The sequence below is a fragment of the Cervus elaphus genome, chromosome 4 (assembly GCF_910594005.1).
Source record: "Cervus elaphus chromosome 4, mCerEla1.1, whole genome shotgun sequence".
Lineage (NCBI taxonomy): Eukaryota > Metazoa > Chordata > Mammalia > Artiodactyla > Cervidae > Cervus > Cervus elaphus.
Window position 1 is genome coordinate 3,893,093 of NC_057818.1, and position 16,174 is coordinate 3,909,266.

Consider the following 16,174-nt stretch of genomic DNA (forward strand, 5'->3'; position numbering starts at 1 on the left):
AGGTACAGATATGCTTAATACAATCTCATTTCGCTTAAAAAAAAGTACACATGAACAAACCACAGAGTGGTAACCTTTTGGTGGGAATTCAGTGGGGAGGTTGACTTTTTCTTTCTATATTTCTGTATTATTCACATTTATTATAATAATTTATTACATATATTTAAAACTTTCTAAAAGTTCCTTATAACCCACAAAATATTTTAAAAAATTAATTGGTTATCAACTTGGTAAAGTGGCTTAATCTACCTGTATCTAGGTTTTTTAACTGTAAAAGAATGATCCATCCTTATTATAAGGTCAAATAATACATGAAGTACTTTCAGAAGACTATTAAAACGTTTAGATTATCACATTCAGTCACCTGACAAAAATTTTATCAGGTACAAAAGAAGCACAGCAGAAACTAATTTTTGTATAATGAGGACTCTTGAAGTGACCCAGTAACTCTGAGCTAAAAGCAGTTAACATACACCTCATGTGAATTAATTATTTTCAGAAGATTAGCTTATTATATGGTACCATTAAATCTAGGTTTGGGGACTTCCCTGGTGGTCCAGTGGTTGTTAAATTTCTGCACTTCCACTGCAGGGTGACGGGGGAAAGTCTGACCCCTGGTTTGAAAACTAAGATCCTGCATGCTCCTAGGCCAAAAAAAAAAAAAAAACTAGGCTGCACAGACGTCATGTAATGTCTCAAAGCAGTCCAGTGACCCACCGCGGTCATGGGAGTGCACACCCGCCCACTCTGCCGGACAACAGACGCCTCCGTCAGGGAAGCCCCCCGTCGTCTCACCGCGGCACTGGTGGGCTACACCGGGGGTCACAGACCGAGGGGGTGCCCTTGCTCTCGGTTGCCTGACTTCCTCACGGCCCCACAGGCACCAGGGAGAGAGCAGGCCCAACAAGGGGTTCTGGACGGTGACCCAGAACAAAGGCTAGACTCGGTTATCTTCCAGAAAAGAAGCCTGCAGCCCCAATCCCTGCGGACTCTAGCAGCTGAGGAGTGCCAGGCTCAGCAAAGCGCGAGCCACTGAACCAAGGGACCAGGGGTCAGCAGTGCCCCCTCTGGGCCTGTTGTGGACCCTCTTCCGACCCAGACCCTGGGTAACGCCTGATTCAAGGACCTTGTCATTAAATTAAATCCATCCAAAAAAGACTGAAATACAGTTAGGTCCATGTCTACCATGTTTAAGTTACTAGAAAATCAGTCTTAAGTTACAATTTACAAATAAGGTTATACTTCAGTTGGCAAAAATAGAAGCTACCATCCTTTGTCAGCATTAATCTCGATGTATCCGTGATTTGAATGACACAGGTCAGCAAGATTATCCCTCCACAGGCCTCATCCTGTCGTCAGCACTGGGCCTCACCATCCCCTTTGGTACTGTGGTCACCAAACCGCTTCATCAGCAACGAAACTAGCTCTGCCTCTGGGCTTCTTGCTAACACGTCACCTTACAACAAAGTACTAGACTTTCTTTCTGCCTTGTTGCCATATGGACCACGGTCTTAGATTCATCTGCTGCTCTTGGGACAGTTCCTACTTACTCCAGTAAGTGGCTTAGGTCTGTGTCCTTACTCCCCTAACTACACAGGTAAGGAGAAGCACATGCATGTGCTCTATAGTTAGAAATACCATTAAGTATCAATATTTGGGTGGGTCAAATTATGATTTAACCACCAAGTACCTAAAGTTGAGGCGCCAAGTGTTGCCACTTACTATGCTTTGATGAGTGGAATATATCGGAAATGGCCCAGGAAGATTTTTACTTCATAAGAATAACAGGATTTGAAAAGGAGCTAGGGTACTGAGTGAAGACCCTCAATCTGCAGATAAGGGAAGTGAAGACAGTGCAACAAGCTCAGAGACTTGCCCAAGGTCAGAGCTGGACAAGTGGCAGAGCCCGGACTGAAACTCAAGGCTAAATTACCAGATCAACAGGCCAACTTGGGGTAGCACCAGAGAGAGCTGAGGAAAGGTCTAGATTGCCTGCTTACCTGTTTGGATCCCCGTTTCTTGCTCTAACTGATGGTAGAGTTTGTTTGAATAATCTGCCATCTTTTGCTCGATGGCCAAGTGCCTGGCAGTGCTTAGGATGCCAGCACAGAACCTCGTAGAGCCAGCAGCCAGCCTGCAGGACAGATTGTTAGGGAGACGCATATGTCAGTGAATACAGCAAGTTCAAGGTTCCTCATTACACCACTGCTGCAACAGCCAGAGATGGAACCAACGTCACAGTCTCAGCATAAGAATGATTTAAAATTTTGGAATTTCACTTATATATACAACATTAAAAAAAAAAAAAAACAAACACTTTCATGGACCAATCCTAATGGAGCAACTCTAATGAGAAGAGCCAGGTGAGGAAAACTATTTAGGGTATGCTGTCACTTGTATGAAAAAAATAAATGAATCTCCAAATACCTGCATATACACCTATCAACACTTATTTGACTATATACAGAGAGGATTATCTGGAATGGTACCTAAGGAACTTAACTCACTTCCAGTGAGGGAAACTTTTAGTTAGAGATTAAGGAGCAGGAGACTTTTCCCTTTGTACTCTTACACATTTTCAGTTTTGAACTATGTAAATGTGTCACCTATTCAGAATTTAGAATGAAGTCCAATTTGTGGCAGGGAACAAAGGCCTGGAACAGAGAAAGGACACTAGAGGAAATAAAGCATCAACTTTAGTTTAAAATAATGTATCAATACTGGTTCATTAACTGAAACATTAATCCTTACAGAAGATGTTAATGACAGATGAACCTGGATGTGAGGTGTACGGTAACTGCACTATCATTTCAACTGCTCTGTAAATCTAAAGCTTTCTAAAATAATCAAAGTATAGGAACAGAAATAGAATATAGCCAATTTCATTTCAGCTCACAGAAGAGGCACCCAAGTCACAGTATTTACTGCTGAATTAATACAGCAAAGAGAGCAAGATGGTGAGATGTACTTTAAACCAGAAATAAATACATCCTTTGTTTACTTGTTACGTCCCAATCTCTGAAAACCAGAAAACAGGAAAATTAGGCATCGCAAAATGAAGTCCTGAAGAGTTCCCTTTTCTGTAATTTACTCATGCTCCTTAGCGACATTTAGGTTAGCTATTGGTGGGTGAGCACTACTGAGATGACAGGGAGGAGCGAAGCCCAGGGCAGCAGAGCCCCAAGCCACGGCCAGCTGGAGTCCTACCTGCCCTGCTCCAGAAGGACGACATCCTTCCACCCCATCTTGGAGAGGTGATAGGCCACGGACGTGCCCATGATTCCACCGCCGCAGACGACCACCTGCGCCTGGGCGGGCAGGGCCACGGGGGGCGCCGCGGCCGCTGACGCGCTGCCTCTGGCCGGGGAGCCCTTCCGCCATCCTCGGCGGCTTCCCGGTCCTCGGACCACCGCCAGCAGCCGGTGCAGCATCACGTGTCAGCCAGGGGGGCCGCGCTCTCACTCAGCCACGCAGCAGATCCAGGGGTTCACACTAGACAGAGGAAGCCAAGGGTGTCACTCCACTGCACCCAGAGCACAGCGTGAACGAGAAAAGGCGGAAACCCCGAACGGTAACTGCTCACTCAGCAAACGTCTCAGGGCTTACTGAGCTCCGGACACGCCGCTGGGTGTAACACAGCGGTGAAGACAAACGAGGAGGTCCCTGCCTTTACACAACTGGCCTCTGAGACAGAGACCAGCAGCCAGTGTACAAACAAGATAAGGAGCAGAGCTAACAGCACGGTCACTGCGGGCGCACTCAGAACACGGCGGTCAGAGGGGGGACGTTTGAAGAGACTCGATGACAGAGAACCAGCTGCGTGAGGTCGGAGAGCAGCAGCGCGTGCGAGGCCTGGAGAGGCGCAGCTCGAGGGGTCAGCACAGAAGAGGGCAGTGTGCGCGCAGCACAGAAGAGGGCAGTGTGCGCGCAGCACGTGAGAGGGGCCAGCTGAGGCCGCGCTGGAGAGGCGGGGCCAACCACGCGGGGCTCTGGGGTCCCAGCGGGAGGCCGCGCTGGAGGAGCGGGGGCCAACCACGCGGGGCTCCGGGGTCCCCGGGAACAGCAGGGTTTACTCTCAGTGCAAGGGAAAAGACTAAAGCAGGGGGTTATGTGGTCTGCCCTGTATCTCCAGGGTGAGGCTCCCTGCACGGAAGGCTCCCAGGAGGACAGGGAAAGCAGAGGTGCGCCCGGACACTGTCGCAGTTCTCAAGGAGACGCCAGGGTGCCTCAGATGAGGATGCGGCAGCGGAGTCAGAGAAACGACTGGATCGTTTGGGAAACAGGCAGCGCGGGGAACACGGAGCAGCTGGTGCCCAAGCCCGAGACTGCCGAGGTGCCCGGAGCAGAAGCAGGAGCTGGACTCCTTGCCCAGAACCGAGCCGGTGGGCAGACCACCTGCCGCCCCTGGACCCTCCACCACCGCCCCAGCCTCACCCGCCCAGGGAGCAGCCTGCTGTCCTCCGCAGGAGCCTCCAAGGGCACCTGCCACTGGTTTGCGCTCTCATGTCTCAGCCCGACTCCCAGTAAAGCCGTGCCTGAGCGTCTATTGATTAACGAGTCCTAGAACCCACTTTGACACCAGGGACCCAGCGTGGAGGCTGCAGCGTCCGTGAACCCTGGGCAGTGGCAGGAACTGACCAAGGAGACTCTGCTACTTGGTCCATTACCACAGGCTGCATATGACCAAGGCAGGGTTTTAACAGAATTAATGCAACAGCAAAACAGAGAAGTCGTCAAGCTTCAAGAAACTGCAGACAGACCTGCTGGCAGAGCACACAGTCGCAGAAGCACAGCAAGAGGCGGCCTTAGGAGCAGAGAGGGCGCTGAGAAGACATCACGGCCGCACGTGGTGAGCAAACCCCCACCTCCTCCACGACGGCCCCAGCACCCGTGCGCCGCCATCAGCCCCAACCATCCAAGGCCAAGGTATCGACGCGCATCCGTCAGGGGACTCGGATCCGTGACCAAGGCAGGCACAGACCGTGTCCCAAGAGGAATCCCAGGCAGCCAGGGGCCAACCATCCTGGCCACCTGGTGTCCCACCGCGCCTGAGGTCCCTGTCAAACGCTGCCTCAAGATGGAAAGTTGTCCACACAGCCAGTCCTGCTGGAAGCCCATTGCCACAGGACCCATTCTCTCTCCAGTTCCAATCCTTCATTTATCTCCCTTAAAACCTCACCATTTCTCCAAAGCAGACAGACAGACGCCCAAAACACACATGAAAAGATGGTCAACATCACTAATCACTAGAGAAATTAAAATAAAAACTATAGTGAGGTATCACCTCTCATTGGTCAGAAGGGCCACCATCAAAAAACCTACAACACCAAATGCTGGAGAGGGTGTGGATAAAAAGGGAACCCGCTTACACTGTTGGTGGGAATGTAAGTTGGTACAACCACTATGGAGAACAATATGGAGGTACCTTAAAAAAAGTAAATATAGAATTACCATATGATCCAGCAATCCCACTACTGGACATATATCCACGGAAAACTATAATTCAAAAAGATACATGCACTACAGTGTTCCTTGGAGCACTATCTACAACAGCCAAGACATGGAAGCAGCCTAAATGTCCACTGGCAGAAGAATGGATAAAAACACTGTAGTACATAGACTACATATACAATGTATGTGTACAGTAGTACATGTACAATGGAATATTATGCAGCCATTAAAAGGAACAAAGTAATGCCATTTGCAGAAACATGGATGGACCCAGAGATTATCATACTAAGTGAAGTAAGACAAATAAGATAGAGAAAGATAAAGAAAGACAAATACCATACGATATCACTTCCATGCAGAATTTAATTTTAAAACTGAGACAGCGCTTCCCTGGAGGCTCAGTGGTAAAGAATCTGCCCACTAATACAGGAGACAAGGGTTCAATCCCAGACCCAGGAAGATCCCTGATGCCTCAGAGCAAGTAAGCCCAGGCACTACAACTACTGAGCTTGTGTGCGAGAGCCCAGGAGCCGCAACTCCTGAGCCCACACGCCCCAAGGACTGAACCCAAGCGCCCTAGAGCACGAGGCTCCGTAACAAGAGAGGCGAAATGAGCATCCTGAGCACCGAACCAGAGAGCAGCCCCTGCTCACGGCAACCAGAGCAAAGTCTGCACAGCAGTGAAGACCCAGCACAGCCAAAATAAACACAACTAATAAAAAAGCAAATTAAAATCACACAAGTGAACTTTTTACAAAACACAGACTCACAGATCTAGAAACAAAATTCATGGTCACTAACGGGGGACTGTGGGGTGAAGGGGTGAATCAGGAGACTGCGGTTCACACACACACACACTGTTACATCAAGCTAGCAAGGACCAAGAATGTAGCACAGGAAACTCTACTCGATATTCTGTGTAACCCATATGAGAAAAGTATCTGAAGAGGAATGGAGGTTTATATATCAGATCCACCTTCTGTACACCTGAATCTAACGCAGCGCTGTAATTTAACTATACTCCAATAAAAAGAAATTTTAAAAATTTAATCACTTAAAAAATAATATGACCAGGGCTTCCCTAGCGGTCTAGTGGTTAAGAACCCACCTGCCAAAACTAATAGGATAAAAAAGGGCAAAAAAAAGAATCTGCCTGCCAATGCAGGGGACACAGGTTGGCTCCCCGGTCCGGGAAGATTTCACATGCTGCAGAGCAACTAAGCCTGTGTGCCACTACTGAGCCCATGCTCTAAGCCCACAAGCCACGAGCACTGAGCCTGAGTGCCTAGAGCCTGTACTCAACAAGGGAAGCCATGGCAGAAAGGAGCTCACGCACCGAAATCAAGAGAGCCTCTGCCACCTACAACTAGAGAAAGCCCGCCCAATGCAACCACGACCCAGTGCAGCCAAAAGTAAACAAATACCAATTACAAAAAAAACCCTGAAAAAAAAGGTTCTCTGAAGACCAACTACTGCCAATATGGAGAGGCCCCTATAAAGTAATCTGAACCACTCCCACTGCAGTCAAAGAGCAAGGGACATCTAGCTGGGTACATTTGTCCAGAATAAGCTTTTACCTCCAGAAACTCCACAGGTCACAACAGAAGAACAACCACCTGTAAAGCCAGTGGAAGAGCTAAGATACCTATTCAAAAGACAGGCAGCATCGGGACTTCCCTGGTGGCCCAGTGGTTAAGAATTCACCTTGCAATGCAGGAGGCATGGTTTGATCCCTGGTTGGGGAACTAAGTTCCTACATGACAGCGAAGATCTGAAGATCCCCTATGCTGCAGCTGAGAGTGCAACACAGTCAAATAAATAAATGATGGAGGGGACACAGGTATACCATGGCTGAATCATGTTGATGTTCGGCAGAAACCAACACAATGTTGTAAAGCCAATTATTCTTCAATGAACAACAAATAAATTCAATTATATAAAGAAAAAGACAGGCAGCATCAACAGACAAGTTAAATGATGCAGTGGCTCAGATTCTTATTAGCCATTCTTGCTACTGCACTCAAGGATCATATGTGAACATCTTGTTCAAAATGTTGTCGTGCTTTACCCGCTTCGTTATCAACATAATGGTCTGCTGTCCCCTTATTGTCTTAAGTTATAACAACAGTTATGTCCTTCAAGGATGTGTCCTCTTAACAACTGTGCGACGGACATTCAGGTCTGCATCCCCTCCTCTGCAGACACCCAAACCGTCATATGTTTCGGAACTCTGGCCAGGCCCTGTGCTTTTCCAGCCAGGCTACAGCCTATCAATGACTGAAAAAGCTCACTTTAAAGGGGCGCACAGTGTAGGGACTACAAGGTGAGTGGGGTTTGCATCTGTAACAGGACCACTCCAGCTCACCACTGGACCCAGAGCCCACTGGGCATGACCTCAGTGGGGGCAGGGCTGGCCATCAGACCAGCAGTCTCACGGGGAGGTTTTACCTATCATGAAGCCACACTGAGAAATCTCATCAGCTTGCTTATATGATGGAACAGTTCAGACAAGCCCTCTTGTTTCTTTGGCTAATGTAGTTCTTGACAACAGTCTAGTTCTCAATCACCTGCTGGCAGAATGAGGTGGAATTTACAAGATAACTAATACTTCTGGCTGCACCTGAATGAACGTGATAGCATGGGTGGAAGTTCAGTTCAGTTCAGTCGCTCAGTCGTGTCTGACTCTTTGCGATCCAATGCATTGCAGCACACCAGGCCTCCCTGTCCACCACCAACTCCCAGAGCTTACTCAAACTCATGCCCAGGAGCAGGGATCAGGATGGGGAACACATGTAAATCCATGGCTGATTCATGTCAATGTATAGCAAAAACCACTACAATATTACAAAGCAATTAGCCTCCAACTAATAAAAATAAATGGAAAAAAAAAAAAAACACAACTCATGCCCATCGAGTCAGTGATGGCATCCAACCATCTCATCCTCTGTCGTCCCCTTCTCCTCCTGCCTTCAATCTCTCCCAGCATCAGGGTCTTTTCAAATGAGTCAGTTCTTTGCATCAGGTAGCCAAAGTATTGGAGTTTCACCTTCAACATCAGTCCTTCCAATGAATATTCAGGACTGACTTCCTTTAGGATGGACTGATTGGATCTCCTTGCAGTCCAAGGGGCTCTCAAGAGTCTTCTCCAATGCCACAGTTCAAAAGCATCAATTCTTCGGTGCTCAGCTTTATTTATAGTCCAACTCTCACATCCATACATGACTACTGGAAAAACCATAGCCTTGACTAGTTAGACCTTTGTTGGCAAAGTAATGTCTCTGCTTTATAATATGCTGTCTAGGTGGGTCATAACTTTTCTCCCAAGGAGTAAGTGTCCTTTAATTTCATGGCTGTAGTCACCATCTGCAGTGATTTTGGAGTCCCCCAAAATAAAATCTGTCACTGTTTCCCCATCTATTTGCCATGAAGTGATGGGACCAGATGACATGATCTTTGTTTTCTGAATGTTGAGCTTTAAGCCAACTTTTTCACTCTCCTCTTTCACTTTCAAGAGGCTCTTTAGTTCTTCTTCACTTTCTGCCATAAGGGTGGTATCATCTGCATATCTGAGATTATTGATATTTCTCCCAGCAATCTTGGTTCCAGCTTATGCTTCATCCAGCCCAGAGTTTCTCATGATGTACTCTGCATATAAGTTAAATAAGCAGGGTGACAACATACAGCCTTGACGTACTCCTTTTCCTATTTGGAACCAGTCTGTTGTTCCATGTCCAGTTCTAACTGTGGCTTCCTGACCTGCATACAGGTTTCTCAAGAGGCAGGTCAGGTGGTCTGGTATTCCCATCTCTTTCAGAATTTCCCACAGTTTCTTGTGATCCACACAGTCAAAGGCTATGGCGTAATCAATAAAGCAGAAGTAGATGTTTTTCTGGAACTCTCTTGCTTTTTCAATGACCCAACGGATGTTGGCAATTTGATCTCTGGTTCCTCTGCCTTTTCTAAAACCAGCTTGAACATCTGGAAGTTCACTGTTCACGTACTGATGAAGCCTGGCTTGGAGAATTTTGAGCATTGCTTTGCTAGCGTGTGAGATGAGTGCAACTGTGTGGTAGTTTGAGCATTCTTTGGCATTGGAATGAAAACTGACCTTTTCCAGTCCTGTGGCCACTGCTGAGTTTTCCAAATTTGCTGGCATACTGAGTGCAGCACTTTCACAGTATCATCTTTTAGGATTCGAAATAGCTCAACTGGAATTCCATCACCTCTACTAGCTTTGTTCATAGTGATGCTTCCTAAGGCTCACTTGACTTCACATTCCAGGATGTCTGGCTCTAGGTGAGTGATCATACCATCGTGATTATCTGGGTCGTGAAGATCTTTTTTGTACAGTTGTTCTGTGTATTCTTGCCACCTCTTCTTGATATCTTCTGTTTCTGTTAGGTCCATCCCATTTCTGTCCTTTATTGAGCCCATCTTTGCATGAAATGTTCCCTTGGGATCTCTAATTTTCTTGAAGAGATCTCTAGTCTTTCCCATTCTATTGTTTTCCTCTATTTCTTTGCATTGTGTGCACCAGGACCCAGGAGAAAGGAGCAGTGACCCCAAAAGAGACTGACCCAGAGTTGCCTGTGAGTGTCCAGGAGTCTCCAGCGGAGGTGTGGGTTGGTGTTGGCCTGCTGCAGGGTTGGGGGCACTGTGTGCAGCAATACATGCATGGGGATCTTTTGAAGATTATCTTTATTACCTCCACCATAGTTCAGCCCAGGTAAACAGCAGGGAGGGAACACAGCTCCATCCAGCAACAGAAAACTGGATTAAAGGTTTATTGAACATGGCCCCGCCCATCAGAACAAGACCCAGTTTCCCCCTCAGTCAGTCTCTCCCATTAGGAAGCTTCCTTGTGAAGCCTCTTATCCTTCTCTATCAGAGGGCAGACAGATTGAAAACCACAATCACAGAAAACTAACCAATCCAATCACATGGGTGTAAGTTAACATTAGTTTTAGTGGTGGCAATATCGCCTTCACTCTTTGGTCAAAAGTTAAGTTAGACCTCCCACGGTTAACCTGGTTCCTTCCCTTCCTAGGCCCTTGAGAGGCTACTACTATTCTCTTTTTGGCCCTTGTTTCCTTCTGGACAAGTTTGTGTCTTCTAAGCTCCAACAGTTTCAAGTAAGACTCATGATAGCACAAGAACTCAACCCCTTCCAGCAGAGGGTGGCCCAGGTCTCTACAGGTCTTTGGAGCAGTCAGAGAGGGACTTCTAACCTCTAGGGTAGGTTAGGGGCTGCAGCCCCTGTCCAGCAGGAAGAAATTCCAGAAGAAGAGACCTTAGGCCTCTTACCCCTTAAGAGTAAGGGGTGTAGAATTCCTCAAAGGGAATGAGACAGGCTGGAACCTGGGATCCTTTGCCACACTGCTTAAACTTGAACAAATGTCTCCTTAAGCAACAAAATACAAAGAAACTATAAAGGACTAAAAATAACTCCATGCATGTGAAGCTGGGGTAAATTATGGACAAGATAGGAAAAAGACCCAAAGAAGTCAACTGCTACTTCTGAAGAGTGGAGAGCAAAAGCAGGTGTTGGGGAGCAAAAGCAGGGTGCTGCACATGGACCCTGCACACACCACCACCAAAAGGGTGGGCAGACCACCCAAGCACCCCTCAATCCCAGCGTCTGGACCCGCTTCTACCCTTACCACATATATGGACCCAGACCACCAACTCCCTTGGGGAGTGAGCAAGGAAAACCATTACCTGTCTTCATGCCCTTTTGGTGCAGCAGGGGCCCCAATAAAGCCTGGCCTGAATTTCTTGTCTGGCCTCTTTTCAATTTCTATTGATTAAAGAGGCCAAGAACCCTGGGTGGTGACACTGTCACTGATGTCCACCCACTGTCTCAATGGAAACGCAGCTCTCCTGAGGGCATTGTCAGTCACGTGGCCAGCCCTGTCCCACGGGCCTCACCATCAAGAGGTACGGTTGGTGTCCTCCTGTTTCTGAACCATTACCACTCAGTCATCCTTGACAAAGACCCTGTTCCTCTGTGGCGTAAGTTAGCAGGCAGCCCTACCTAGCACCAGGCTACTTCCTGTTAACCCACAGGCACATCTCTGTCTACATCTAGTTTCTGAACCTGTAACTCTGCTCCTCTCCTAACTTCTGACCTCATGTCCTCTCTTCCTTCATCACAGCAGATAACCTGTCTCATCCTGTTCCCTGAGACCCCTCCTGTAAACCTCTTTGCATCTGTAACCATCTCTGCCTTCTTTCACAGGGTCAAAGGTAATCCCTCACAGAAGCCGGATCCCACTTCCTGCCTCCTTCCTCTGAGTCAAGCTCCATCAATTGTTCTCCTCTTTCACATAACTTCACATTTCCCTCCTTCTCCTCCACATTTAAATGAGTTCCAGTACCCCTCGCCCCACCCAGGAGATTTAAGTGAAAAAGCAAAGCTCCGTAACACTCTTCAATTAGCTATGTTTCATTTCTAAAATTCTAAATTAAAACGATGGTCACTACAAAAACTCAAAAACAGAAGAAAATTAAGATTTCCCTCCACTCAAAGTTCACAATATCAGTGTTGATGATATTTTCCCAGAATGTTATTTTTGCAGCAATGAGCTGCCCTGATGTCCACTTGTTTGCCATCGCCTGTGTCTTAAGTCTTTCTTTTATGACCTTGGTGATGGCATGGTTGGTCAAGGAACTTTTTACGCAAAATCTCTTAACATGTACTTCACAAACCTTTTTTTATTTCACAATAAGTAAACTACATAGGCATTGCTGATACTTTGTTTCTCACTTTTCCCCCCATCCTACTCACTCCTGAACCAAACCAGTGGGGCTTCTTCCCCACTAGACCACTGCACCACTCTCACCAGGAACACAAAGGCTACTGTTTCCCAGGGCACAGTTTGGGCGCCACCTCACTGGCCCCCTGAAGGCTCCCTCCTGCTCACATGCTTCCCTTGTTTGCTGGGGCAGCCTCTTCCCTGATCACATCCCGCCAGCCTCTCCTCTGCCCTTCCCTCTGTGCGGACATCCCTCGGGGCTCCCTGAGGCCAACCGCTCTCCCCATCCACCCCTATCTACACTGACTCCCTTTCCTACCATGACTGACGGCCTAACCCATCCCTGAGCTCAGACCTGCAGGTCCAGCTGAAGAAGGGCCACCTCCACTTGGACTCCCACTGGCCAGACTGAGCACATCTCAAAGGTAAAGCCGTCCTCCTCAATCTCCAACTCCGCTCCACTTCCTCCGTCCCCGGGGACCCCACTCAGGAGAGTCCCGGGTGTCATCCCGCATGCCTCCCCTTCTCTCACCTCCTCTCTCCAGGCAACCATCCAGGCCTAACCGACAACGCCACAGCCTACACTTCCCTCCAACGGACCGCCTCTCTGTCTGCACTGCCCTGTCCGGAGCACAGACCAACCACCTCTCGCTCAGTTCCCTGCGGAAAGTTCCCCACGGGGCTCCCCACCTCGGATTTGCGACACCATTCTCCGGACGCGGCCCCCCCCGCCCCCCGCCAGGCTTTATGCAGGGGCCTGAGCGCAGCTCTAAAACGAAGACCCTATTTCATGCCCCTGCTTACACCCTGCAATGACTATCTGGTGCCCTCAAAGTAACCTTCCTTAAGAGGAAATGCAAGACCCTCCTGTGTCTGCTCACTTATCTCTGGTCTCATTTCTCTTCTCTCACCTCTCACACTCTCATCAAACCTAAGCTGCTGTAATTCTGCACGCATGCCAGCATGAACTTTCTCTTCCACCTCCAACATCTGTGCAAGCTGTACCTTCTAACTGGCAGTTCCTGCCACCCCTCCCCCAAATAAGGACAATCCCCTCAGCTCTCGGCCTGTGTGACATCTTATTTGTCCCCACCCTCCCCCCAACAGTAAGTTAAGTGACTCCTCTATATTCCCCTAAACACCCTGCACATCCCCCAGCTCACAGCCAGCCACACTCTGTAACGGGCTGTTTGCTGAACAGAGAAGCAAAACAGGAACTCATCCGAGAATAAAGATTTTAGAAGCTGACAGATCTGGGTTTGATAATCTCCCCCACCTCTCATCAACTGTATGACGGACGTTGAGCAAGTTATTAAATTTCTGTGCTTTGGGCTGCTCATCTGTAACATGGGCTAGGAATTCTACTGCACGTGGCTGCTGCAAGACCAAAGCAGACAGGCAGGAAAAACTGGGCACATGGCACCTCAGATGCACTCGGAAAGTGGGAGCCTTTAGTCCCCTGTGATAATGGGAGTCTCTGAGAGCAGGGACCAGGTATAACTCAAACATTTTTCTCAGCATTCACCCTAGGCACCTTGGAAATATTACTTGAATGAGACAAAATGAATGAGAACAGAGAACAAAGAAGATGGGGAAAAAAATTAAGTGATGACTCAGATCTCAAGCCTAGGGCCCCAGATGTGAGGCTATAGCCAAATAACATGAAGTAACTTTTTTCCAAAATGGTAATATTCTCATAGATAATTATTACGTGCCAGACACTGCTTTATGTATACTGCTAACTTAATCCTCACACATCTATGAAAGAGATGCTACCATTTCTACTGCTCACCTGAGGAAACGGCAGCACAGAGAACTGAAGTGACTGATCCAAGATCCTATGATACTGATGAGTGGCAGAGCCTGAATTGAAAGCCTGTCAGTTTAGCACTAGAGTCTGCCATTGAATCATTATTCCATGCTACCTTTAAATTAAGATGAGTTTAAAAAGGGTAGCTGTAAAGGAGGCCAGAACCACAAGGGTTAGCAAAGATGGCATTAGAAACATAATAACATTTCAGTTTCAAGAAGAAAGAAATAATACTAAAAGACTGGAGTGATAAGAACCAAGAAAAGGATTTTTGACCTTGTGCTCATCATGACCTGCGAGAGTCAGTGAAGTGGTGAGAACAAATAAAAGAAGGACCTACAGTGGATGCAAAGAATGAAAGTAAGGAAGGCAACAGAGTCTATTCCAGTAGGTTGGCAGCAAAAGCAAAATAAAGCCTGAGAGCAAAGGAGATGGTATCAGTAGAGAAGAAATGGAAAATGTCAAAGACAAGTAAAACACAGCTGGTTGAAAACCAATCATGTGTGTAATTTCTGCTAAACAACCTCAAAACTGTCTCTGGTTATGCTCAGATCTGCTTCCACAGATAAGAACAAGAAGACAGCTCCAGCTCCTGTGAGTTGTTCCTCTGCATGGTCGCATCATCCTGTACCAATTGGCTGCTGGTCACAAGGGACCCTGGGTGAGAAGTGTCCATTAATGGTGTGCTAAATGGATCAGCACACCATTTCCCACACCTCCCTCAGCATAAAGCCCACCTCCGGCAACTATTTTAAAACATGCATACACACACTCAGGTGCTCCCTCTCTGGAGATTCTGTTCCTGCTGTTCTAGGATGCTGCATCTTTCAACAAGTGCACCAGGTGATACGAAGTTTGAGAACCTGATCCAAACCCCTAGCCCTAGAAAAGCGCCCCTTGAGCCCGGCTCTCTCCTCGCGCCGCAACCGCACGCTCACAACACACGGGGAAAACAGACGTGAAGATGCCTCACTCAAACCTTAATGCCATGCACATCAGTCCCAAAGGGTCAAACGTTAGAAGAGAGCTCCCTGCCCCGCCTGGACGTTCGCAGGTAACCTCGCTGCCGACTCTGCAGCAGCTGACCAGCTGGTCAAGCACAAGCGGACGCACGTCTCCACGCGGGAAAACGACTCCACCTGCAGAGGCGACCAGGGTGGACGAGCCTGACGCGCGGCGGGGGGGCGGTGCACGGCCGAGGGGCGCCGGGACAGAGGTCACCCGGCCGCGCTGGGCCTCGGGGGGCCGCGGCCGCCCGGAGAGCCGGTGCCCCGGCCTCGGCACGGCTCTGTGAGGCGTCACAGCCGCAGAGAGGCCAGGGGAGCGCGGAGACGCGGCTCCTCAGGGCCGGCCGGAGCCGACGGGAGACGAGGGCCGGCCGGAGCCCCAAGAGCCAGACCGCGGGAGCAAAGCGGGGGGCGCGGGGTCCCGGGCCGCCGAGGCCCGCGCGGACGGCAAGCCGAAGCAGTGTCCTCACCAGAACCTCCCTTTACCTCAAGGGACCCCTCGGACTCCGCGCGCAGCGGCGCCTCGGCTGAGCCGGGGCAGCAGGCACTGCAGGACCCGGGGGTCCTGGGGCCGGAAGGGGGGGTCGAGGGGCGGGGAGGGGGCGGGACGAAGGGCGCGAGGTTCCGGGGACGCTGGAGACGCGACCTTCCGCGCTTTACGGTCCCGGGCAAGGGTACGCCGCCGCGTGAGCTCAGTCGCGCACGCGCGCCGCGACAGAACTCCGCCCCTGACACGTGGGCTTGTTTCGGTCTCGCGAGGCTCCGCCCCTGGAAGGGGGCACCCGCCTCCGCATCCTCCAAGATGGAGGCGAAGTGAAGGCGTGCATTTTAGGGGCCGCCTTAGGACTCAAAATTGCCGGGAGAAATATCAATAACCTCAGATATGCAGATGACACCACCCTTATGGCAGAGAGTGAAGAGGAACTGAAAAGCCTCTTGATGAAAGTGAAAGAGGAGAGTGAAAAAGTTGGCTTAAAGCTCAACATTCAGAAAACTAAGATCATGGCATCCGGTCCCATCACCTCATGGGAAATAGATGGGTAAACAGTAGAAACAATGTCAGACTTTATTTTTTTGGACTCCAAAAATCACTGCGGATGGTGACTGCAGCCATGAAATTAAAAGACGCTTACTCCTTGGAAGGAAAGTTA

General features: G+C 48.9%; 1 protein-coding gene across 3 annotated transcripts in view; it reads right to left on the reverse strand.

The window, feature by feature from the left end:
* PDPR (pyruvate dehydrogenase phosphatase regulatory subunit) overlaps positions 1-15,663 on the reverse strand; it is a 41,584-nt gene extending 25,921 nt beyond the window's left edge. The window contains exons 1-3 of one of the 3 annotated variants that reach the window (XM_043898040.1): positions 15,510-15,663; positions 3,208-3,492; positions 2,001-2,134 (exon numbers count right to left, since the gene is read on the reverse strand). In XM_043898040.1, the coding sequence (XP_043753975.1) occupies positions 2,001-2,134; positions 3,208-3,431 (358 nt within the window). In that variant the 5' untranslated portion in view covers positions 3,432-3,492; positions 15,510-15,663. Of the gene's footprint in view, positions 1-2,000; positions 2,135-3,207; positions 3,493-15,493 lie in introns of all 3 variants that reach the window. The other 2 variants (XM_043898041.1, XM_043898042.1) reach the window with 2 other exon arrangements.
* Positions 15,664-16,174: the final 511 nt, after the last annotated feature.